Below are 26334 nucleotides of genomic sequence, written 5' to 3' on the forward strand. Positions count from 1 at the left end.
GCCACTCCTCAGAAGGAAGGTTGGGCAATCTACTTCTGTAGTGATACCGCCTCGGAAACCCAAGGAATGCGTCAAGTTATGAGTCGTATCCGACTTCATGGCAGTGAGTTTGTTTGTTTGTTTTTTAGCCAAAAAAAAATTTTGGCTAATTACAGCCACAAAAAAACTGCTTTTGTTGCCATGAGATCAGAAGAACTGGATGGTGCCTGGCTATCATCATTGAACATTTTGAGCAAAGATTCCAGAGAAGAATCCTGATCAAAAGGGGGAAAATGAAGAATGGAATTTAAAATTTTAATGAACTTCAGGCTTTTTGGAGCCATGGAGGGTGGATGAACCCCTTAAACTATTGCCCTGAGATAGTTTTTAAATCTTAAACCAAAAATATCCCTTGAAGTCATCTTAAAACCAAACTGTAATTTAGCTTAATTAGTAAAAATGGTCTTCCTTGGGCATTATGCACTTTTAAGAAGTACAGTTATAGCTCATCTTATTGTGCTTTGCTTTATTGTGCTTCACAGATACTAAATTTTTTTACAAATTGACGTTTGTGGCAACCTGCATGCATTGAGCAAGTCTATTGGCGCCATTTTTCCAACAGCATGTGCTTGCTTTGTGTCTCTGTGTCATATTTTGGCAATTCTCACAATATTTTAAACTTTTTCATAATGTCACTGAACATTTAATAGACTACAGTATAATGTGAATGTAAATTTCAAATGCACATGGAAACCAAAAGATTTGTGTGACTCACTTCATTGTGATATTTGCTTTATTGTGGTGGTTTGGAATCAAACCCATAATGTCTGTCTCTAAGGTATATCTGTATCTCTATGGAATCAAATTGACAATAGCAACTTGAAATATTAGATAGGAAATTTAGGGGGCAGTGAGTTTATGTTAATGAGGGAAGAATGGCACAGAAAAGGAGGGTGAGAATGATGCACAAGAGTATAATCAGTATATACAAGAGTATAATCAGTGTCCCTAAATTATACATGTAGAAATTGTTGGATTGATGTATGTTTTCTTTTGTATATTCTCAACAACTAAAAAATAAATACAATTTAGAAGAAAAAATTCTTAGCACTCATGCTCTTCAACATTTGATTCAACATGCCCTCCCACACCTATCCTCCACTTTTTCTTAGTTATCTCTGCTTTTGTCAAACTGATCTACTTAGTCACGGTACCCTGAGCATGTTTTGGGCTGTGTCTCTTGTCTGCCTTGGCCCATATGTCCTTCTGTTTAGACATCAGTTGCTGGCTCATGCACTTATCAGAGTCCTAACCTATCTTTGAAATCCAGCTCAAGTCTCCGTTCATTAATGTTCCTAATCTAACCAGTGGGAAGCCATCTAAAACTGTGCTCAAAACATTCATTGAATCTGTGCTTGTTGGCGACACCATGTGATCCGCTCCTTTGCTTTCTATGACTTTCACAGTGGGAACATTATCTTTTATTCTTAATTCAACACCTTGTGCCTAGTCTGTGCCTAGTCCATTATGAGAGTTTAATGAATGATTTATTGGTCTGTGGTTCAGTGAATTACTTGGTAGAGCATTTATAGCCATAGATTCTATAACTCTCACCAGACCACTGGGTGAGACCATGCAAATAAGGTGTGAAAAACTCTGATGTTGGGATTGGTTAGTCTTGTTATTCTGCCAGGCTTAAAATGAGCCTTCCTAGAGGCAGAAAGGGGGGTCTCACTGCCATCAAGAGAGAAGAGCTGGAGGTGAAGTGGAGCGTGTCCTTGGACCTGAGATCCCTGCACTGGACCTCCCTTGGCAGAGATGCCCCAGCAGAAATGCCTGACTGAGAGATGGCAGCAGTGGAAGCAAGGGGCATGAGACAGAGCAGCACCTTGCCTATCTCACAGAGCAAGAAAGCTGAGTACCCTTGAGCAAGAGGCTTGCTGGCAAAGTGGGGTACATGTAGGTGTACCCATGGTAGAGCTAAAAGAGCTTTGTAACACACTTGCTCAAGCAGGGCAGAGGCCAAGCCAAGAGGCCAAGGGCCAGAGAGGCATGCCTGAGGGCATAGCAGTGGGGAGACTGTTCTGGTGGAAGAACTGTATTCTAAGTTGTAAACTGTTACTTCCCTAATAAACCCCATAATCGTGAGTATTGTCTGTGAGTTCTATGTGGCCATTGCAATGAATTATTAAACCCAGTTGAGAAGTAGTGAGTGCCATGGGAGGGATGATTGGTGTCAGAATTGGTAAAAATTTTGGAGAGTAGCAGCATATTTGGCCTCATAGGAATAAGCCTTGGGCTGCTGATGGTGATTCTGTCTCCTTGTGAAGTTAGAGGAGGTCATAAGATGCCACTTCTGTGCCCTTTTTGCATGGACATAGAGACACAGTCCCTTTCTTTAGAATAAGGATCCCATATGTGTGACATGGCCTCCAGGTTTTCTCTACTCTCTCTAAAGGAAGCATCATTTTAATACCCAAATGAGGCACCTGCTGCTCTGTGTGTGTTTGGGGAGGGGTGTGTGGTGGCTGTGTGGGCCTTTTGGTTCTGGCTGTGAAGAGGAGCATCTGGTCAAAATTCATCTACACCTCAGAGTGTTCGTAACAGTTTAGAGGATGTGTTCTCTGTATTTGTGGTAAAGCCTCTACTCTCCTGCTTCTCTTCTTCTCTTCCCCTTCCCTGCTCATGCTCTAGGCCAGTGTCACAGAGAAAACAATGGAGGCTGACATTCTTTAAGACAGCATGGGTGGGGGGAATCTGGCTCCTTTGGCAGGTACTAAGATGAGATTCGCTACTGACTCATACCATTTGCAAAGGAAGGCCTACTGTTCCCTGGAGAGGTGCTACACAGAGTCTTTTTGTGTTTCTTTGTCATAATTTTTGGAAGGCTGAAACTTGTCCAACAATTCTCTCTGAAGGAATAGAGGCAGTGAGGGGAAGTGGAAGGAAAGAGGGCGGGTAGGAGCTCCTAGAAAAGCCTGAATTAGGAGTTGACATTATCAATATCTAGAAATATCCTTTCTCACTCTCATTACTTATCAATACCCTTTAAGAAACAATTATCTCCATCTCCAACTCGAGCCTTTTTGAATTTCCCCCTTTTCACTATAACTACACCTTTTATCTGTATCATACAACAATTAACACTAAATTATATAATGCCTTAACTCCTATTGATGGATACTGCATAACTTTTCAAAAAGAAAAATCTTAGAGTATAAGTCATTATTATTTTTGTAAAACTGAACAAATGCAATCCTTTGTTATATATAATGTTAGACAAGCTTTTCAAAGTTGGGAGAGTAAAATGTAGAGACCTAAGTTTGCATTAAATAGTCTTATCATGATACAGTGTATGTAGGTAAGCAGAGTGAAACCAGTTAGCATCAAGCAGCCATCTGAGATCCAACAATTGGTCTTGTCTCATTTAGAGCAAAGAAGAATGAAGAAAACCAAAGAAACACAGAAGCAATTAATCCAAGGGATTAGTGGACCATGTGAACTTCAACCTACATGACCCTGAGACTAGAACTAGATGGTGCCTGGCTACCACTGTCAACCACTTGGAAAGGGATCAAAATTGGAGATTCTAGATAGAGTGAAAGAAAATGTGGAACAAAACTCAAAATCATAAAAAAAAGACCAAGCTTACTGGTGTGATAGAGACTGGTGAAACTTCCAGAATTATGGCCTGGAATTGAACTCACTCTTGTGGCTTCCAGTTAAACAACAAAAAAATAAAACCCAAACTCACTGCTGTCGGGTTGACTCTGACTCATAGCAACCTCCCCTTGGATTTCTGAAGCAGTTGGAGCTCTGGTAGCATAGTGCCTAAGGCATTTGACTGCTAACCAGAAGGCTGGCAGTTCAAACCCACCAGCCACTCCTCGGAAGGAAGGTTGAGCAATCTACTTCCGTAGTGATACTGCCTTGGAAACTCAAGGAGGGGTCCCTATGAGTCAGGTCTGACTCAACAGTACATAACAATAATAACAACATCTCTATGGAAGTAGATTGCTCAGTCTTCATGGAGTGGCTGTTGAGTTTGAACCACCAGCCTTCTTGTTAGCAGTCAAATGCCTTAGGCACTACACCACCAGAGCTCCCAGCCAAACAATAGACAGGTGTATAAGGTGAACATTTACACCAAGTAGGTATGCTCCTTAGAACAACCAACCGTGGGAGACCAGAAAGGCAATATTTGCACAAGGAGATAGCTCAGAGGGCAGGAATGCATAGGAAAGAAGGACACAGGGAAAAGGTAACCACAAGGAGGAAGGGAGAAGAGAGCTGTTACATTATGGGGATTGCAATCAATGTCATGAAACAAAATGTATATGAACTGCTGTATGGAAAATGAATTTGTTCTGTAAATATTCACCCAAATCACAATTTAAAAAAGAAAGAAAAAATAAAGACCAGTTAACACAGTCAATTCTGACTCATGGCAATACCATGAGTCACAGTATAACTGCACTCCATAGAGTTTTCAAAGCTGTGACCTTTCAAAAACAGATCACCAGGCTTTTCTTGCAAGGTATCTCTGGTTGGGTTCCAACAGCCAGTCTTTTGGTTAGTAGTGGAGTGCTTTAACCATTTGTACCACCCAGGGACTCCATGTAGGCTGAATCATGGTCCCCAAAGATGTCTTCTTCCTAATCTCTAGAATCTGTGAATATTTTATCTTATATGACAAAAGGGATTTTGCAGATGTGATAAGATTAAAGATCTTGAGATGAGGAGATTATTCATGATTATCTGAGTGGGCCTAGTGTAATCACAAGGGTCCTTATAAGAGGGCTGTAGGAGAAGGCAATGTGATCACTGAAGCAGAGGCAGAGAAGAAAGGTGATCTGAAGAAAGAAGCAGAGGAAAAGGAGATGTGGTGGTAGAAGTAGAGCTTGGAGTGATGCTCTTTGAAGCAAGGACTATGGCAGCCTGTAGAAGCTGGGAAAGGCAAGGAAACAGATTCTCCTCTAGAACCTCCAGAAGGAATGCAGCTCTGCTGACACCTTGATTTCACTCCCTGAGACCCATTTCAGACTTCTGATCTCCAGAACTGTAAGATAATAAATCTGTATTATTTAAGCCACTAAGAAGGTCTAGTGGCTCAGTGCCTAAGGCACTTGACTGCTAACCAGAAGGCTGGCAGTTCAAATCCACCAGCCAATCCTTGGAAGGAAAACTGGGCAATCTACTTTTGTAGAGATACCACCTTGGAAAGCCAAGAAGGGGTCACTATGAGTTGAATTCACTCAATAGCAAAGTGAGTTTTTTCTTTTTTCAAGGCACTATGTTTGTGTCATTTTGTTACAGCAGCAATAGGGAAACACACACATGCAGCATTATCCAGCCTCTGCCTCCCTCTACCACTCCATCAAAACTTCTCTTGTGCAGGTTACTGGGGAGTTTGATATTGCCATATGCAATGGAAAATCCTTACTCAGGTCATGTTACAATACCACCTTACTTGACCTTCAGCAGCTTTTGACATAAGATATTTCTTCTGTGTTAACATGACTGCCAAGAGAAAAGGCACTGGTTTCCCTCCTAGCTCACTGGTGCTGCCTTTTCAGTCTCATTTGTTGAATTCTCTTGTTCTTCTTCCCAAACACTGAAAGGTGGGATGCTTTAAGATTTAATGCTGGGATAGCTTCTCCACTCATAATTATTCCATTGTTGTGGTTAGGTGCCATGGAGTCATCTCTGACTCATAGTGACCCCATGTACAACAGAACAAAAACTGCCCAGTCTTGTGCCAGCCTCACAATTCCTGCTATACCTGAGCCCATCGTTGCAGCCACTGTTGTCAATCCAAATTATTCCATAGGTGATCTTATTCAGCTTAATTTTTTTTAACTTTTTATTGTGATTTGAGTGAAAGTTTACATATCAAATTGGTTTTCCATTCAACTATTCATACATGTTTTATTTCATGATGTTGAATTCAGTCCCCGTAATAGAACAAGACTCTTTCCACTTCCTTCCTGTGTTTACCATTTCCATTTATCCTTCTTTCCAATCTATTCCTGCCTTCTCAGCTTTATCCTTGAGCAAACGCTGCCTTTTTGATCTCATATAGTTGACTGTTCTATGGAGGTGTGTAACTCCCTGGTGTTACTGTTCAACCCATAAGCCTGTCTAGTGTTTGGTTGAAAGTTGAGCCACAGGGTTGAGTTCAGTTCCAGACTTGAAGAGTGATTAAAAGCCATAGTCTTGAGGTTCCACCAATGTCTCAGACCAGTCAACCTTGTCTTTTTTTTATGATTTTGAGTTTCGTTCCACACTTTTCTCCTACTTTGTTCAGGATCTTCTATTGTGATCTCTTTGAGAGTGGTCAGCAGTGGTAGCTGGGCACCAACTTGTTCTTCTGGTCTCAGGTCATGGAGGCTGAGGTTCACATTGGTCCACTAGCACCTTGGACAAATTGTTTCCATGTGTCTTTGATTTTCTTCACTCTTCTTTGCTAATGATGGGCAGATGGGGAGAGACTAATAGTTGCATCCTAGCCACTGGCAAGCTTTTAAGACCTCAGTTGTACTCAGCAGAATAGGATGTAGAACATTGTTTTTGTGGACTATGGTATGCCAGTGAACCTTGATGTTCCCCATAACTATGGTCTTGAGCCTTCAGGTCCAGCCACTAATTCCCTCAAGGTTTTTGGTTATGGCTAAGAAATTTTCATAACTTTGCCCCCTGTTTGCTCTACTGTGATGGTTAGGTTGTGTGTCACCCTGGCTGGGCCATGATTCTCAGTGGTTTGGCAGTTATGATGTAGTCATTCCCCATGATGAGACATAATAAAATGTAATCACTTCCATAATGAGATCTGCTATGAGCAGTCAATCCATTGAAAGAGTGTTTCCTTGGATGTGTGGCCTGCTTCCAATATATATGGATGTTCTGGAAAAGCTCTCTAACATTTTGCTCAATCTGGATCCTGCATCTGGTTCATCATCTGACTTCTGGTTTTTTGGACTTGAACCAGCAGCCTGTTATATTGTCTGCTGATCTTGGGATTGTTGTCTTCATAGCCTGTGAGTCATCTTACCTGCCAATCTTGGATTTGTCAGTCTCTGCACCCAACAGCCTGCTATATTGCCTGCTGATCTTGGCTTCATTAGCCCCTGTAGCTATGTGAGTCAGCAGAGAAGCCTACAGCCTGACATCTGACCCATAGACTTGGGCCTTACCAGTCTCTACAACCATATGAGCCATTTGCTTGAGACAAAACTCTCTCTCTCCTCTCTCTCTCATATATATATATATATATATATATATATATATATATACACACACACACACACACACACACACATATATATATATATATATATATATACAAAAAAAAAAAACTTGCTGTCATCAAGTCAATCCTGACTCTTAGCGACCCCTCCTTGGGTTTCCAAGGCAGTATCTCTACGTAAGTAGATTGCCCAGTCTTTGATGGCAGTGAGTTTGGTTTACATATATATATATACTGCACTTAGTCTAAGAAATTCTGTACATGAATATTTTTATAATACATACCAACACATATGTAGAAATATCATCTCAAAATCTGTATCTGTTCATGGTCATGGTCATAGCCCCTTTTGCCTACCCATACATTTTCATCTGTCCTGTCTGTGTATCCAATTGTGATTGTTTGTTATTATTGATAATGCACAATTGTGTGTATAATAGTATTTGCCTTTGTTGTCTATTATTCTTGTGCACCTCTCTGTGTCTTCCTTTTCCTTAGAGATTTTGTGCTAGTCACCCTCTTTTATCTAGTTAGAGATTTTCTTTCCCTTCTCCTCTCATCACTGACAATCATTAAAGAATATTTATTTATGTGTGTAAACCTTTTCTTGACTTTTTATAATAGTGGATTCATACAATATTTGTCATTTTGTGATTGACATTTCACTCAGCATAATGTCCTCCAGTTTTATCCACATTATGTAGTGTTTGGTGGATTCTTCATCATTCTTTAACATTGTATAATATTCCATTTCATGTATCTACCATAGTTTGTTTATCCATTCATCCATTGATGGGTAATTAGGTTGTTTCCATCTCTTTGCTATTGTGAATAGTGCTGCGATAAACATGAGTGTGCATATATTAATTCATGTCCCAGCTGTCATTTCTTTAGGATATATATCTACTAGTCCAATTGCTAAAGGACCTCTGGTGGTGCAGTGGATAAGACATTTGGTTGCTAACTAGAAAGTAAGTAGTTTAAACCACCAGCTGTCCAGTGGGAGGAAGATGAAGCAATCTACTTCCTTAAATATTTACAGCCTTGGAGTTCTTAGGGGTAACTATGAGTCAGAATCAATTTGATGGCAGTGAGTTTTCTTTTGGTTTTGGAGTGCGATTGATGGATCAAATGCATTTCTATTTCCAACTTTATAAGGAAGTGCCATACCATTTTCCACAGAGGTTGCACCACTTTATAGTCCTACCAGCAGTATATGAGTGTTCCAATCTCTTTGCATCCTCTCCAGCATTTGCTATTTTCTGTCTTATCATCTTACTGAACTTTGCTATTAAGTTGCTGGGGTGAGATGGTATCTCATTGTTGTTTTCCCATAAAGGTTTACAGCCCCAGAAACCCAGTGGGGGTCACTATGAGTCAGAATCAACTTGATGACAGTGGGTTGGGTTTTTTGGTCCTTGGAATGGCTAATGATCATAAACATTTCTTCCTATAGTTATTGGCTGCCAGAATGTCTTCTTTTGTGAAGTATCTGTCCATGTCCTTTGCCCATATTTTAATTGGATTTTTTTTTTTCTGTTGTCAAGATATATGTTTTCTATAAATTTTAGAGATATGTCCCTTTTTTGATAAATCAATGCCAAATACTTTTTTTCCCATAGTTTTTTTTTTTTTTTTTTTAACTCTTTTGGAGAAATCTGTTGACGTGCATAAGAATTTAATTTTAAGAAGGTTCCAGTGATCTAGTTTATCTTCTGTTGCTAGTGCATTTTTGGTTATGTTTGATAATTTATTTATACCAAAAATTAGGGCCTTAAATTTGTCCTTATTTTTTCCTTGATGATATTTATAGTTTTAGGTTTTACATTGAGGTCTTTGATCCATCTTGAATTAGTTTTTTTATATAGTGTGAGGTATTGATCTTGTTTCATTTTTCTGAAAATGAAACCCAGTATTGCCAGCAGCATTTGTTAAATAGACTGTCTTTCCTTCCATTTAATGGATTTTGTTTCTTTGTCAAAGATCAGCTATTCATAGATGGATGGATTTACTTCTGGGTTCTCAATTCTGTTCCACTAGTCTATCTGTCTTTCATTGTACTAATAATAGGCTGTTTTGACTACCATGACCATATAGTAGGTTTTGAGATCAGTTAGACCTCCTACTTTGTTGTTGTTGTTCTTCAATAGTGCTTTGCTTATCTGAGGTCTCTTTCTTTTCCATATAAAGTTAGTTAATGATTTTTCCACCTCCTTGAAGAATGTTGATGGAATCTGGATTGGAATTGCATTATATCTATAGATTTCTTTGGGTAGTATTGAAATTTTCACAATGATAAGTCTTCCTATCCATGAGTATGGTATGTTCTTTCATTTATGTAGGTCTTTTTTAGTTTCTTGTAGTAGTGTTTTGTAGTTTTCTTTGTATGAGTCTATTATATCTCTGATTTGGTTTATTCCTAAGTAGTTCATCTTTTTGGGAGCTCTGGTGGCATAGTGGGTAAGGCATTTGGCTGCTAACCAGAAGATTGGCAGTTCAAACCTACCACCTGCTTTACGGGAGGAAGATGAGGCAATCTACTTCCATAAAGATTAACAGCCTTGGAAACCCAATGTGCATTACTGTGAGTTGGAATCAGTGGGTTTGGGTTTGGGTTTGGTTAGTTGAGCAATCCTACTTCCATAGTGATAACTGTCTTGGAAACCCAAGGAGGGGTCACTAGGAGTCGGGGCCAACTCGATGGCAAATAACAACAACAACACATCGTAAATGGTAGTGTTTTTCTTTTTCAGAGTTCTCTTTGTTGGTATAGAGGATTCTCACTGATTTTTTTATATTGATCTTGTATCTTGCTACTTTCTAAATATTTCAATTAGTTCCAGTAGTTTTCTTGCAGTTTTGGGGATTTGCTATGTATAGGATCATATCATCTGCAAATAGAGATCGTTTTACTTCTTTCTTATAAATTTGGATACCTTTTATTTCCTTTTCTTCCCTTATTGTCCTGGCTAGGACTTCCAAAACAATGTTGAATAGGAGTGGTGATAAAGGGCATCCTTGTTTGATTCTTGTTCACAAGGGGAATATTTTCAGTCTATCTCCATTGAGAATAATGTTAGCCATTGATTTTGCATATATGACCTTAATTATGCTGAGGAATTTCCTTTCTGTTTTGCTGAAAGTGTTTTTTTTTTTTTTTAAATCAGGAATGGGTGTTGAATTTTATCAAAAGCCTTGTCTACATCAACAAATATGATCAAGTGGCTCTTTTCCTTTGTTTTATTTATGTGTTGGATTACATCGATCGTTTTCCTTCAGCTTAACTTTAAAAGCAATCTTTATGTTGAAGACAACCAAATTTATGTGACTAGCTTAGAAATCTTCCTTAGTTTATATGCCCACTGCCTATTTGGTTGGCATTTTCACTTCATAATGTAATAGGCATCTTGGACTTAATGTATCCAAACAGAACAATTGATTCCTTCCCCCACAGTCCTTACACATCCCCTAGCAACTCTATTTATATCCTTTATCTTCATTATCTAGTGCTGTTGTAACAGAAATATTGCAAGTGGGTAGCTTTAACAAAAAGAAATTTTTCTCACAGGTTAGGAGCCTAGAAGTCTGAAGCTTGCTCTCTCTGTTGGCTCTGGAGGAAAGTCCTTGTCCCATTTTAGCATCTATTCCTAGGTTCCTTGGTAATTGTGCACTGTGTGTCTTCTCCTCCATTTGTGCTTGCTTGATTACTTGATTAATCTGCTCTTGTATATCTCAAAAAGAGAAATTTAAAACATACCTTACACTAATCCTTAGGAGCTCTGGTAGCATAGTGCCTAAGGCACTTGACTGCTCACCAGAAGGCTGGCGGTTCAAACCCACCAGCCACTCCTCAGAAGGAAGGTTGGGCAATCCTACTTCTGTAGTGATACTGCCTCGGAAACCCAAGGAGGGGTCACTATGAGTCGGGCGACTCAACGGCAAACAACAACAACACTAATCCTGCCTCATTATCATAACAAAGAAAACCCATTCCCAAATAGGATTATAAGCACAGGGGTTAGAATTTACAATACACATTTTTTGGGAACACTTTTCAATCCATAACACCCTCTAGCTGTTGTTTAGGCTAAAAACTTACACCTTCTCTTTTTGCCTTAATTCAGTGAATCATGTTGGTTCGACATTTAGGATCTATCCTGAACACAGTCACATCAACTCTGCCTAGTCCAAGCCTCCATCATCTCTAACAGCACTTTGCTATGAGCCTTCTAACTGGTCTTTACTTTCTTCCCTCCTCTGTCTGTGCTCATCGTTATAGTCTGTGTTCTACATAGCAGTGGGTGTGAAACTTTTAAAATGCAAACAAGATAAATAAGTGAAATGCAATATAAATAGATAGATAGATGTTGTTAGGTGCTATTGAGCCAATTTTGATCTCATAGAGATCCCACATGACCAAGTTGAAGGGCCTCATAGGATTTACATGGCTACAATCTTTATGAAAGTAGATCTTCAAGTCTTTCTCTTACAGGCTGGCTGAGTGGGTTCTAATTGCCAACCTTTTGGTTAGCAGCTGAGTGCTTAAGCTTTTTGCCACCAAAACTCCTTAGAAAGATAGATGGATAGATGGACAGATACATAGATAAGGAGAGTGAGTGATAGATTGAGAGAGAAGAAGATAAAACTTGCTATGACAAGTGTTTTTTTTTAATGACCTTGTTTATTGCTGTATCCTCAGCAACTAGAACAGGGTCAAGTACATTGTAAGTACTTGATAAATACTTGTTAGCACTTCCTTATATTAAAGTCAAATGTCTTGCTTATTATTATGTACATTAGCTAGATGATAGATGGATGGATAGATAGATATAGATAGATAACCAATCAACCAGTTGTCTCGAGTCAACACCAATTCATGGCAACTCCATATGTGTCAGAGTAGAACTGTTCTCCGTAGGGTTTGCAATGGCTGATTTTTCAAAAATATATTGCCAGGCCTTTTTTCTGAGGTGCCTCTGGGTTGACTCAAATCTCCAACTTTTTGATTAGTAGCTGAGAGCATTAACTATTTGCTCCACCCAGCAACTCAATTTTATGAGTATTTTTAATTTTCCTTGGGAATGGGCCACAGATGTTAATCAGATTCACAAAGAAGCCTACAATGTAAAGGTTGAAAACCACAGATATCCTTACTATTATTTGCTTTCCTAGATTGTGGGTCTCCTTTGCCCAGAGGAGGACTAGGTCAAGGTAGGGGATAAGCAAGGTGTGTGAGAGGGGCTTGGAATGCTTGATGAAGAAAGTCTTTGGTGTTGACAAGCCCACAGTTGATTTTCTTGTTGCTCATCAGAACTTGACTACCTCTATTCAGCAGTCTAGCAATTTCTCATCACTCCAAGCTTTTGAGTGGGAGAGAAAAAGAAAATCTGAGGTTGGGTCTGAATTCTAGTGATTTACCACATCTTACGTGCTCTGACTGAGAAAGAAATTACATAATTTAGAGTTTCACTCCCTTGGCATCTTGATTCCCCAGCATTCCCAAGAAAGGGCTCAAAGGTGTTCTGGCTGTCCAGGCAGGTCTCATATGTCAATCACAGCCAGGCTAGGACACAATGGGCTTAGCAGCTCTCCTTTCTATGTTGTTTGATTGGCAACAATCATGTGACCTATATCATCTCATGTTTGTTTTTAACTGTTATTTTATGATTTCCACTTTGTGTGCACATACCAGTCTCAACAAGATTTCAGAGAGCTAGAAGTCAAAACCCTTGCCAAGCATTGATCACAGTGTTACACACAATGTCATTAGCTGCAATTGAGTTGGCCTCAACTCATGGTGACCTCATGCACAACAGAATGAAATACAGCCTGTCCTACTCCTTCCCCAAGATTGCCTACAAATTGGACCACTGTCTTCCACAGTATTTTCATTGGCTTATTTTTGGAAGTAGATTGCTACGCCTTTCTTTCTAGTCCATTTGTCTGGAAGCTCTTCTGAAACCTGTTCAGCATCATAGGAATGTGCACGTCTCCTTTGACAAATGGGTGGTGGTTACATATGAGGCGCATTGTCTGAGAATTAAACCCAGGTCTCCCATGTAGAAGGCAAGAATTTTGCCACTGAATCACCAAGACCCCAGTTACATACATGGTAAATGCTTAATAATATTTTTTTAAGTGAATAAATGACACCACATGAAATAATTAAGTATATTAAGTAGCTGTATTTGGTAGCTTCCCCAATATGAAGAGCCAAGGTGAGGTCTGTCTCCCAATAGCAGATTGTTTTGAAACTTGCATTAACACAAATGAAGCTTTTTAGTTGTAAAACTGCTCACATATGGAGAGAAGAATGAGAGCTATTGGCTGGGAATTCTTAAGTTTCATTGCAAACTTATATTTTTGCAATCCTTAACAGATTATAGAGTGCTCACACCCACATTCTCAAGGATCGTGTACTGTTTTCAGAAGGGCTTGCAAAGGGGGTTCCAGAAGTTTCTGTGATCCATTTCATTTCTTCTTCAGGGGTAACTTGAACAATTGGGTTGATGGCCAGAGAAACAAATTTCATGGTTCTCCTTAGGTCATGATTTGATAGTTTCTTCAGTTGCTTAAGTCCTTCTACTGCTATTTAACTCTGTGCTCTGATTCTATCTTTAGCAGTCATTTAGATAAAACCAGAGGAGTCAATGTTTTCCTGGCAAAACCTGGAGGAATACTTTGCTATTCTTTCCCTTCTTTCATGAAGACTAGAGAACTGCTTAGCAATGAAACTATTAGGGTGATCTACTTTAAATAAGACAACCAGGTACCAAATGAAGCTGTGAGGTCATCAGCCAAGATAGTCTGCCTGTGATTGATGCATCTATCTCACCAGCATGGATGTTACTATTTGTTCTGAATACATAACAACAGCTGGAAAGTGCCCATTAGAGATGACACTCAGCTTAGAATGGCCTACTGCAATGACAAGTATCCAATGAGCTAAAGGGTGGTGCTGGGAGGAGTCCAATGACTTGGGATTAGTCATGAAGTTCTAGAACTACTTTCTCCAAAGGGAGAGTCTTATTTCTTAATTTGACAAATACTATTCATAAAACCCAGGGCAACATCACAAATGGCAATGGGAAAGATTTCAAAGCTAAGTCTAGAATTACAAGCATAAGGGCTGTTGTAAAATGAAGGAAACTTGAGGAAAGCATGATGCTGGTTCTGTAAGGTAATAATTCTTATATGAAAAAAAAAAAACCCTCACTGCCATGGAATTGGATCCGACTCATAGTGACCCCTCCTTGGGTTTCTGAGGCATTATCACTACAGAAGTAGATTGCCCAACCTTCCTTCCAAGGAGTAGCTGGTGGGTTTGAACCGTCAGCCTTCTGGTTAGCAGTCAAGTGCTCTAGGCATTACACAACCAAAGCTCCTTAGAATTATCATACAAGCTAGTAATTCCACTCCTAGGTATATGCTCAAATAATTGAAAGCAGGGACTCAAACAGAAATGTGTACACCAATGTTCACTGTAGCACTATTCACAATAGCCAAAATGTGGAAACAGCCCAGGTGTCCATCAACAAATGAATGGATAAGCAAAATGTGGTACATACATGCAATAATTATTCAGCCATAGAAAGGGATGAAGTTCTTACACAAGCCACAGCATGGAGGACCTTGACAACATTATGCTGAGTGAAATAAGGACAAATAGTATATAATGTCACTCATACAATGTATCTAGAACAGGCAAATTCATAGAGACATAAAGGTGAATAAAAGTTACCAGGGGCTGGAAGTTGGGGAAAATGAGGAGTCATTGTTTAATGGGTACAGAGTCTCTGCTTGGAGTGATAAAATGTTCTGGAAATAGATAGTTGCAACAAAATTGTAAATATAATTAATGCTACTGAAATGTACACTTAAAAATGGTTAACCTGGTGAGTTTTATGAATATTTTACTATAATAAAAATGTAAACTAAAAACAAGCTACGTACAAATATTTAAATTTTAAAAACCCTTGTGACCATAAAAAATAAATAATAATTTAGCAGAGAGCATTCCTCGGGGTAATACTGTAGAAGAATTTAAAGAGGGGATGGAGAATGTCCAAAGAGGAGATAGGACAAGAGACAGTCATGAGAACACTGGAGCTTGAAATGGACACCAAGAAGTAAGCATGGAGTTAGGAGATGACCATATTAGAAACACCCAATGCTAGTTTTGCTGACACCAAAATTTTTCTAGACATGATTCTTTTGTGAATTTCTCCAATTTAATTAATAGAAACACAGAGGGGACTGTGTCTGGTCCAAGGCATGCTGCTTCCTTTTCATTGCTCTTGGTCACCACTCTTCCATTTCTGGTTCTAGCCTCTTCTCTCTTATAGATTCAGCTTACACCATTAGCCAAGGAACAACAAGCATGGCTCACAGAAGCCCCCAAGTAGTAAAGGCACAAAAATAATTAAGGATCTGCATGGTACAGTATCCGCCTTGCTAATTAGCTCACGAGTATAATGCACATTAGCCATTTATCTGCTTCCAAAATTATTTTAAAAATCCATATGGCTATTTAACAAGGTCACAATGCTGGGTGCCATCCTCATATCTATTTGGAGGAAATCCAACCTCCCTACAATGTGGAAAATGGAGCTCTAAAGAAATGGCAAGCTTAGTTGTCAGAAAACTACTAGATGACCTCACAAAAGCCTGGAAAGGGTGTTTGATGTACACGTCTGTGTCCAAATAAAAGACACTTTCAAGATTGCGCCTTTTTATGTTAGTAACATCCAGCTCAGTCACTTGTTTCAAATCACTTCAGTTTCTTAAGTCGAGTTTTGGCTTATTAGCATACAGATGGGGATTCTTTAAGGTGAGAATTCTTACTTCTCTACTTTAATCCAGCAAAGTGACATCTTTTTGATTTGCTTGGTGAATTACAAAGCCAGATCAAACCACAAGTTCTGTACTTACAACAAGGAATCAATTTCCTTGGACTTAAAACCTAGCTGTGCCACTTATGAGATCTACTGTATGCTGTCATGTTGGTTCTGACTCAGTGAGCCTGCACAACAGAGTAGAACTGCCCTATAGTTTCCTAGCCGGAGATCATTACAGGATCAGATCACCAGATCTTTTCTTCCATAGAGTTCTGGTGAGTGGTAACCACTGACCTTACAGTTAGCAGCCGAGTGCCTAACCACTGTGCCACCAGAATGAACCCTATGACCCCAGGGAAATCACTTAACCTCACTTTTTTTACTTTTTTCATTTGTAAAAATCAAATTGTTGTATGTTAGAGCTATCTAAAGACACTTGTGGGTTTTGCATGAGCTTATTCTTGACAAACATGCTGTGAAAAAGGCTATAAAAAATCAGGAATATTCCATACATAGGTATCTCTGATTAAATTGGGAAATTGGGTTCTTTGATCAGAGGAAGGTGGTAGGAGAGGGATCCCAGAGAGCTGAGATTGATTATACAGTTTTTGAAACTAAACTCTGAATAAGATCAGAACTTGGGTGTATTAATCAACCTATAATTGGCATCTAGCTGAGCATACATTAAAATTGAAAATAAATTTTATTCTTTGTTGTTGGGGGAGTTCATAGTAAGGAGCATGGAGTTAGTGGAATGAGTAGTTTTTACAGATTGGTAGTTGCATATATTTTAAGACCATGGCATGGTTGGGGGTTTAAGAAAGTCTGTGAACTTGAACCGAAAAAAAAAAAAAAAAAAAACCTGGCATTCAGTCAGTTGTCAGTTCCAACTCATAGCAACCCTATAGGACAGAGCAGAACTGCTCCATAGGGCTTTAAAGGTTATAAATCTTTATAGAAGCAGACTGCCTCATTGTTCTCCTGTAGAGCTTCTGGTGGGTTTGAACTGTTGACCTTTTGGTTAGCCACCAAATGTTTTAACTACTGTACAACCAGAACTACTCTGTGATTTTGAAGAACTTTGATACTCTATTCCTTTGTGATTTCCTCCTGTTTATTTTTTTCAGTAATGTCAATTTCTTCTTAGAAATGAGACCTCTTCATTAGTCCCATACTCAAGTGGAAATACACTTGTATATGTTGAGAAGGTGAGCTAGGACTTTGAACAATTACTTACTCCATGTGACTGCAGTAACCCAGACTTTGTCATCTGTCAAAGACAAGGGTGACCTTGTTCCACCCTGCTTGTCCAGGTCACTGTTACTGGTAATCAAGTATCAATGACTTGAATAGCTCAGGACAAGTTCTGTTAACTATTCAGCCCATCAAAAACAAACGAGGAAATAAAAAAGCAAGTGAAAATGTAGTTATGGAAATATGTAAGTCATAATTCCATTTGAGATGTATTGTCCTGATGAAGTGTTAGCTAAGAAGCCACTGCTGAGCTGTGAGATAGTCTTTGGATGTTGGGGTAGATTTCTTTTTCTTTTTTTTTTAAGCTTTTTGTATTTCATATCTAGCAGTTGGAATTTTGTTATATGTTACTTGGTGAAGTTAATTTTCTTTCAAGTCTGCTGCCACCAAGAAGTTGTCTGCTTTTATGGTTCCATGTCTTTTCTTTTCTCTTTATATATAAAAAAAAGTTTTTATTTTCAAATTAATTGCAAATAGACCTTGTGCAAAAACAAACAAGCAAAGCCTAATTTTGATGCAGTATTTTTTTTTTTTTTTAAATAGCAAGTTTGTAGTTCCCAGGCTTTGCATGGGAAGGAAATTAAGAAGGAATACCTTGGCTCCTAAATTCAGTTGCAAAATCTTGAGCTGATTAAGGTTTTCTGGTGTGTCTGTTTTAAATTGTGATAAATATATGGGTAACAAATCATTTGCCATTTCAACAGTCTTCGTATGTGTCAGTTCAATGACAATCACGTTCATTATATTCAACCACCACCCTACAATTGAATGTCTTTCCAATGACTTCATAAGTAACCTGGCAGAGAGTCTTGCCTAGACATTCCCTCTGCTCTCAGTGACCTCTCCATAATTATAGTACCAGTGTTTACTCATTTTGTACTCTTTAAATAAATAGTGATAGGTTAGAAAAAATGGAGAAGGGAAAGGGATGTTGGGATTCAGAAGAAATTTGGACACATAAATGAAGCCCTTTACAGTTTTCAGAACAGGGACTTTTAGATTTCTATGTTCACTACTGTTTGCCAACACTCACCATTGCATGATTCAACCATTCTGGAAAGATGCCATCTAGGACCTTAGGGTAAACGAGTTCTCGGTCGTACAGATAGAGGACCCAGAACAACAAAAAGACACACTGGAAAACAAACACAAGAATAGCATTATTAGGGTTGTTTTTCATCTGAGTTTTCTAAGAGAGCCAAGGATATACAGCCAAGTAAAAACAGATACTGCTTTTAAAGAAATATTGTATATCCATTAGAAGAATGCATAAAGAAGAAAAAAATGCTTATGGTAGAAATGTTATATCCACTCTCACTGGGAATTCCTTAGCTAGAGACTTAGAGATCAGTTACAGAAAATTTGTGAAGGCTGGAAGCAGTGTAAAGCAGAAACTTGTCAGAAAAGGAAAACTCAAAATATATTTCTCTAAAGCAAGCAATAGAAAAGTGGTAAGACTGCACCCTGTCAAAGGAGGGAAACTTGTGAGTCCCAGAAAAACAGGGCAGTCTTGCAGAGTTCCAGTTCACAGGTTTCACTGTATTTGTCATCATGGATGGCAAAGAAGACATAGATAACAAGATTCACAGACCAGTAAGTTATTTCATTTCAACCATTGACTCTCTCTCAAGCTTTCACCAGGAGGCCAACAGTGGTCACACTGTATGGCTTGAGTCTTAACACTTGCCTTGCATACACTCTCAATAAGAATGTACAAGGGAAGTGAGAAGACTGGGAGAGAGGGTGAGAAGTGACAAGCTCCCAGGATAGTTCCCAACCCAGTTAACTAAAAGTTGGATCTCTCCATTGCTCAGAATTTTGGCTTGATCCCCATCCTCTTATTTGCCTTGGCTGTCTTGTCAAAGCCATCTGTCCTCTATGCTACAGAGTCAATGTAGAGATAGAAGAAAATTATTAATCTTCTTAAATTCCATAGGCTCAGTTTTCTAAGCATTAAAAAGGAATAGACTCCATTGTTAATAAAGGCTTGGACTTTTGAAGGTTGGAGGTGGCGGTGGAGTGTTCGGCAAAATACAACTGGAATGCCAGGACTCGTTCTGTCATCTGAGACCTCATTAGTATTCAGAGAGTTGCATTTAGAATTTAAGTTTGAAGTCTCAGTACTGTAGGAAGCAGGACAATGACAGGTGGAAGAAGGTAGTCATTTCTAATTATAGGCCCTGCTAGGCAGCCAAAGTGCCTGAGCTCAGTCTGTTTCCATTCTGGGTAATGAATGAAAACACGAACAATATCATAGAAATGTGGACAGTAGCACTAAAGAAGCTCACTGCCCCTTGTAAATATCTTGCTTCTTCCTGATGCCCATTCATTCAAAAAATGAATGAGGCATCTGCTGTGCACCCTGCACCAGATATTATGGACAGTCTGTTTATCTCTGCTCAGTGGTCTTTTCCACATGTCAACACTGAAGGTTCTCATTATATGTTCCTTTAAAATATTTATTTTTTCATTTGATAGTCTTTATTGTAGCAAGTGAAGCACAGTGTGTAAACGAGAAAATTAATCATCTCTCTCCCCAGGACCCTCTATTCCCATCTCTTGATGGCAACAAGGTTTTCTCAGTTTTATTTTGACGATGGTCCTTCAAACTTTCCCTCTAAATAGGAGTAAGGATCTTGTGTCAAGTTGTGGCAAAGATACAAAAGCTAATGACAGAACTGGTAAGTTATTTGCCTCTTTCCTCCGGGTACTGGGCAATTCTCTGCAGTCTTAAGACAGGACATTTATTTAAATACAGCTGCTCTGATTTACAATAAGGGACTCCTAAACAGTCTTACTACCAAGTAGAAGTGCCCTGCATAAATACATGCATGTTATATTACATATTCATCTCTGTAACTTACTGTGGATGTAGGAAAAGCCAGTGAGGTGAAAAGCAGGTCTCTGAAGGCAGTTACGAACTTAATGTCTTTTTTTCTTGTAATTCTTTTCATCACATCATCCAGGAAGGCGACCCCGTAGAAAATGGCCTGTAACAACTAAATTCATTACAACAAATGAGGACATTTTCATTAGCTTTAATTAATACATTCTTCACTGACGTAAAACTTGATCCCTCTGGGAGCAATGTTGATTTGGGAAGTAGGAGGATGTTTGGCTATTTTGGTTGAAAGCCAATTCAAGGGCTGGGCTTCCAGCTCAATGGGCCTTGACCTTGCTTGCTAAAACTGATTGAGTAAAGTAGTTTAGGGGATGATAATGTGTACAGTATTTAGTGAAATGGATTTAAGCTAAAATGGAAATAAAATAGTCTGCTTAAAAGAATAATGTGATGATATAGATATCTTGGCTGCACAGAGGTGGGAAGAATCAAATTAACAGCACAGTGGAAAAGAGGCAGACACAATGGTGGACACATTCTGGTCTCTCCCAAGGAAGAAAAATATATAAAAATGCCTAGAGCTGAAATAAGGAGCCCTGCTGGTGTAGTGCCTAAGGCATTTGACCGCTAACCAGAAGGCTGGCAGTTCAAGCCCGCCAGCCATTCCTCAGAAGGAAGACTGGGCAATCTACTTTGTAGAGATACCGCCTCAGAAACCCAAGGAGGGGTCACTGTGAGTTGGAATCGACTCGACAGCAGTGAGTTTGTTTTTGTTTTGTTTTGTTTAGAGCTGACATAACATGCAGAGAAGCCAGAATCTGAGTTAGGATTGCTGTGAAGGAGCTCTGTGCTCTCCCAAGGGAGATGCACAAAATGGTGTCTCCTCTATCTGAGAGAGAAATAGATGCTCTTCCCTCATTAAAAGGAGGTGCTCATCAGGACTTACAGAGAAAGCCTAGCTGAGGGAGTGATTTAAAATCAGAGGGACAGAGCAAGCAATGTACTCTGACAAGTCACTCAGTACGATGAAGTCTCTGAGGCCAGGAAAAAGAGAAGCAGAGCCTTTTTTAAGGAAGTAACATGCTACTTCCACCATCCATCTGTCAGTTTGTGGTACTGTGGTGGCTTGCCTATTGCTATGATGCTAGAAACTATGCCACTGCTATTTCAAATACCATGGGTCACTCACAGAAGATAGGTGGATAGGTTTCAGTGGAGCATCTGGACTAAGACAGACTAGGAATAAAGGCCTGCCAATCTACTTCTGAAAGTTAGCCAATGAAAACACTATGAATCACAAGAGAATATTGCCCCCTATAGTGCTGGACAGGAGCTCTGGTAGCATAGTGTCTAACGCATTTGACTGCTAACCAGAGAGCTGGAGGTTCAAACCCACCAGCCACTCCTTGGAAGGAAGATTGGGCAATCTACTTCCATAGTAATACCATCTCAGAAACCCAAGGAGGGGTTGCTATGAGTCGGATCTGACTCCACGGCAGTGAGTTTGGTTTGGTTTGGTATAATGCTGGAAAGGAAGCATCTTAGGTTGGAAGACACTCAAATGTCACAGTGGCTGCAACAATGGATCCAAGCGTCCCAACTATCATGAAGGTGGCACAGGACTGGGCATTTTGTTCTGTTGGACATAGGGTCACCATGACTTAGAGCTAACTTGATGGCAACTAACACCAGTATGGCATCTAAGGCAAACTGCCCATTCTTAAAGCTTTGCATAAACCTGTAACTTCTGATTAAGAAGCTCTGGTGGCATAGTGCCTAAAGGCATTTGAATGCTAACCAAACGGCTGGCAGTTCAAACCCATCAGCCACTCCACACAAACCTAGAGGGCTTCGCTATGAGTCGATGGAAGTAAGTTTTTGTTTGTTTTTTTGGTATAGCTTCTGATTGAAGGCCAACACAGTTTAGGTTGGTATGAGTTATATTTGCATCGGAATCTATTCTATTCCTTGAAAGCTTCTTTTTAATTTTTTCTTTTATTATTATTAATTACAGACTGTATTATTATTATTATATTTACAGAGCAGAGTTTGTTTTACAGTCAACATTTCATGTACATTTGGTTTCATTCCCCAATTACCATTCCCAATCCTAACCCACTCTCCTCCCCTCCCTTCTCAGGAAGGCCCCTCCCATGCACCTCATAGTTATGCATTCCTGTGTGTCCTCTATTTCTTCCATGTGAATGTTGCCCTTCTGGTGCTCTGTGATTGCTTGCTCCAAGGGATGCATCTCCATAGAGTACGTGGATGTGTCACCCTGGGTTGAGTGGTCTGCATGTACATCTTGTTTATTATTGGGCTGAGAGCCAGCCCCTGAGAGTGAGTTTTATTCCAGGCCCAGGGCCATAGTATTGGGGGTCCCATCAGACTCCTTCTAATCAGTAATTCTGGTCATTATTGTGTTTTTGGATTTTGTTCCACATTTTTCCTCCCACTCTATCCAGGATCTCCAGTTTTGATCCTTTCCTGAGTGGCTGGCATTGGTAGCCACTAATGCTTCTGGTCTCAAGGTCCATCATGTTCTAGGGCTGATTGCTTCCAAATGCCCTTGTTTTTTTGCACTCTTCTTCACTTGCAATGATAGGAGACCATTAGCTCCATCTTAAATGGCTCCTTGAAAGCTTTTAGGACCTCAGTCACTACTCACATTGTAGGTTGTAGAGCAAGATTTTTGTGTATTTTGTTGTGCCAATTGAATCTGGTTTTCCCCAATACTACTTTCCTGAGTCGGTAGATCCATTGGACCTCTCTCCCACAGTGTCTGGCTGTATGTGAGGGATTGCTCTATATCTGTCTTCTGTTGTTTCTGCAAACATTGCAGGTATATTGTATCACTGGTATCTGTGCAAGATTAGCCTCAGCTGAATCTATCCTTGGTCAAGAGTATAATCCTGTTCAGTGAACCACATCTGATCTTCTTGGATGTTTATGTTTTTATCTGTAGCCTAGTGTTTGGAGTTAATGGTAATGCAGTATTGTAGATATACTGATATTAGTCTCTGTCGTCTATAGCTTATGTGCACAATTCGGTGTCCTCCCTTTCCCCAACGTTGTCATGGTGGTCACAGACACTTTCCATACCATCCCTCCCCTTGGCCACCTCAGCTCCAAACTAGCCCAAAATTATTCCCTCTCTTTTCCTCCCCACCCTGGTAACCTACAAAGTAAGCTCCTTCCCTTAAGCATACCATTCCTTGTCTTTTTACAGGAATGGGCTCATACAATATTTTTCCTTCTGTGACTGACTTATTTCACTCAGCATAGTGTCCTCCAGGCCCATCCACATTGTGAGATGATTCACATATCCTTCATTGTTCTTCAGTGTAGCATAATATGCCATTGTGTGAATGTACCATAATTTGGTTAACCACTCATCTGTTGATGGGCCTTTAGCTTGTTTTCATCTCTGCTATACTGAACTGTGCTGCAATGAACATAGGTGTGCATATGTCTGTTTGTGCCCTACCTCTCACTTACTTTAAGATATATTCCTAGTAATGGAATTGCTGGGTCAAATGGTATTTCTATTTTCAGCATTTTAAGGAAATGCCATACTGTTTATCACAATGGTTGTACCATTTTACAATTCCACCGGCAGTGCACAAAAGTTCCAATCTCTCCATAACCTCACCAGCATTTGCTATTTTCTATCCTGTTGAACTTTGCTATTATTGCTGGGGTGAGATGATATCTCATCATTGTTTTGATTTGCATCACTCTAACGACTAAAGATTGCAAGCATTTCCTCATGTGTTTGTTGGCCACCACCATATCATCTTTAGTGAAGTGTCTATTCATGTTCCTTGCCAATTTTTGAATTAGATTATTTGTCTTTTTGGTGTTGATGTGTTGAAGTTTTCTGTAGATTTTGGAGATAAGTCCTTTGTCAGATATGTCGTAGGCAAATATTTTCTCCCAATCTGTAAGTTCTCTTTTCACCCTTTTGAGGAAGTCTTTTGATGCACATAAGAATTTAATTTTTAAAATGTTCCAGTTATCTAGCTTCTCTTCAATCTCCTGTGCATTCTAGGTTATGTTTAATAGTCTACTTATACCATAAATTATGGCTTCTAGATTTACTCCTATTTTATCTTTGATTAATTTTATAGTTTTGAGTTTTACATTTAAGTGTTTGGTCCAGCTTGAGTTTGTTTTTGTGTATGGGGTGAGGTATGGGTCTTGTTTTATTTTTCTGCTGGTAGATATCCAATTTTTCCAGCACCATTTGTTAAAGAGGTTGTCCCTTCCCCATTTAATTGGTTTTAGTCTTTTGTCAAAGCTCAGCTGTCCATAGATGGATAGGACTGTTTCTGGGTTTTCAATTCTGTTCCATTTCCATTGATTGATTTATCATTGTACCAATACCATGGTGTTTTGACTACTGTGACTGTATAGTAGGTTTTAAGACCCAGGAGCATGTGACCTCCCACTTTGTTCTTCTTCAATAGTGCTCTGCTTATCTGAGGTCTTTTTTATTTCCATATGAAGTTAATAATTGGTTTTTCCATGTCCTTAAAAAATTTTTTTGGTATCTGGATTGGGATTGCATTGAATGTGTAGATTGCTTTAGATAGTATTGACATTTTCAAAATATTCAGTCTACCTATCCATGAACAAGGCAGGTTCTTCCATTTATGTAGAGCCCTTGTTGTCTCCTGTAGTAGTGTTTTATAGTTTTCTTTGTATAGGTCTTTTGTGTCTCTGGTAAGATTTATTCCTAGATATTTTATCTTTTTAGTAGCTATTGTAAATAGTATTGTTTCCCTTATTTCCTTTTCAGAGGTCTCTTTGTTGCTGTAGAGGAATCCAAGTGATTTTTATATGTTGACCTTGGATCCTGTCATTTTGCTGAACCTCTCTATTAGTTCCAGTTGTTTTTTTTGCTGAGTCTTTTGGGTTTTCTATGTATAGGATCATATCATCCACAAGTAGAGATATCTTTAGTTACTCTTTGCCAATTTGGACACCTTTTATTTCACTTTCTTGCCTTATTGTCCTGGCTAGGACTTCCAATATAATGTTAAATAGAAGTGGTGATAGAGGGCATCTCTGTCACGTTCTCGTTCATAAGAGGAGTGCTTTGAGTCTTTCTTCATTAATAACAATATTGGCCTTTGGCTTTGCATATATGCCCTTTATTATATTGAGGAATTTCCCTTCTATCCCTATTTTTCTGAGAGTTCTAAACAGGAATGGATGTTGTATTTTATCAAATGTCTTTTCTGCTTTGATTGATATAATCATATGGTTCTTTTATTTTGTTTATGTGGTGGATTACATTGATTGCTTTTCTGATGTTGAACCACCCTTGCATACCTAGTATGAATCCCACTTGGTCAGGATATATGATTTTTTTTTTATATGTTGTTGGTTAGGATTTTGTTGAAGATTTTTGGATCTATGTTCATGAGGGATATTGTTCTACTTTTCCTTTCTAGTGGGGTCTTTCTCTTGTTTTGGTATCAGTGTTATGCTTGCTTCATAAAATGAGTTTGGGAGTATTCTGTCTTTTTCTATGTTCTGGAATAGCTTGAGTAGTATAGATGTCAATTTTTCCCTGAATATTTGGTAAAATTCTCCAGTGAAGCCATAAGGACCAGGAATTTTTCTTGTGGGAAGTTTTTTATGACCTGACCTGTTCAATTTCTTCCTTTGTTTTGGGTCTGTTCAAGTATTCTGTCTCTGAGTGGGATAGTTTATGTAGGTCCTGTGATTCCAGAAACTTGTCCATCTCTTCTACATTCTCAAACCTGTTGGAATACAGTTTTTCATAATATTCTGTCAGTATCTTTTTTATTTCTGTTGGTTCTGTTGTGATGACACCCTTTTCATTTACTATTCTAGTAATTTGCATCTTCTCTTTCTTTTCTTTTGTTAGATTTGCCAATAGTTTATCAATTTTGTTAATCTTTTCAATTAACCAGCTTGTTTTGTTGATTTTCTCTATTTTTTCTTTTTGTTTCATTTATTTCTGCTCTGATCTTTTTTATTTCCTTACTTCTAGATACTGTAAGATTCTTTTGTTGTTCTTTTTCTAATTGTTGGAGCTGTTGAGTTAGAGTGTTGATTTTTGTTTCTTTCCTCTTTTTTGATGTATGCATTTATTGCTACACATTGACCTCTGAGTACTGCTTTCGCTGTGTCCCATAGGTTTT

At 38.9% G+C, this 26334-nt stretch overlaps 1 protein-coding gene across 1 annotated transcript in view; it reads right to left on the reverse strand.

Annotated features, from left to right (window-relative positions):
* The window catches only part of LOC103206733 (androgen dependent TFPI regulating protein), a 134922-nt gene that overhangs the window by 76771 nt on the left and 31817 nt on the right, over positions 1-26334 (reverse strand). Inside the window, 2 exon segments of the mRNA XM_007952236.1 lie at positions 18350-18451; positions 20181-20315. Of these exon segments, the coding sequence (XP_007950427.1) occupies positions 18350-18451; positions 20181-20315 (237 nt within the window).

This window comes from Orycteropus afer, unplaced genomic scaffold (genome assembly GCF_000298275.1).
Source record: "Orycteropus afer afer isolate SDZICR_OR568_19922 unplaced genomic scaffold, OryAfe1.0 scaffold00012, whole genome shotgun sequence".
Taxonomy (NCBI): domain Eukaryota; kingdom Metazoa; phylum Chordata; class Mammalia; order Tubulidentata; family Orycteropodidae; genus Orycteropus; species Orycteropus afer.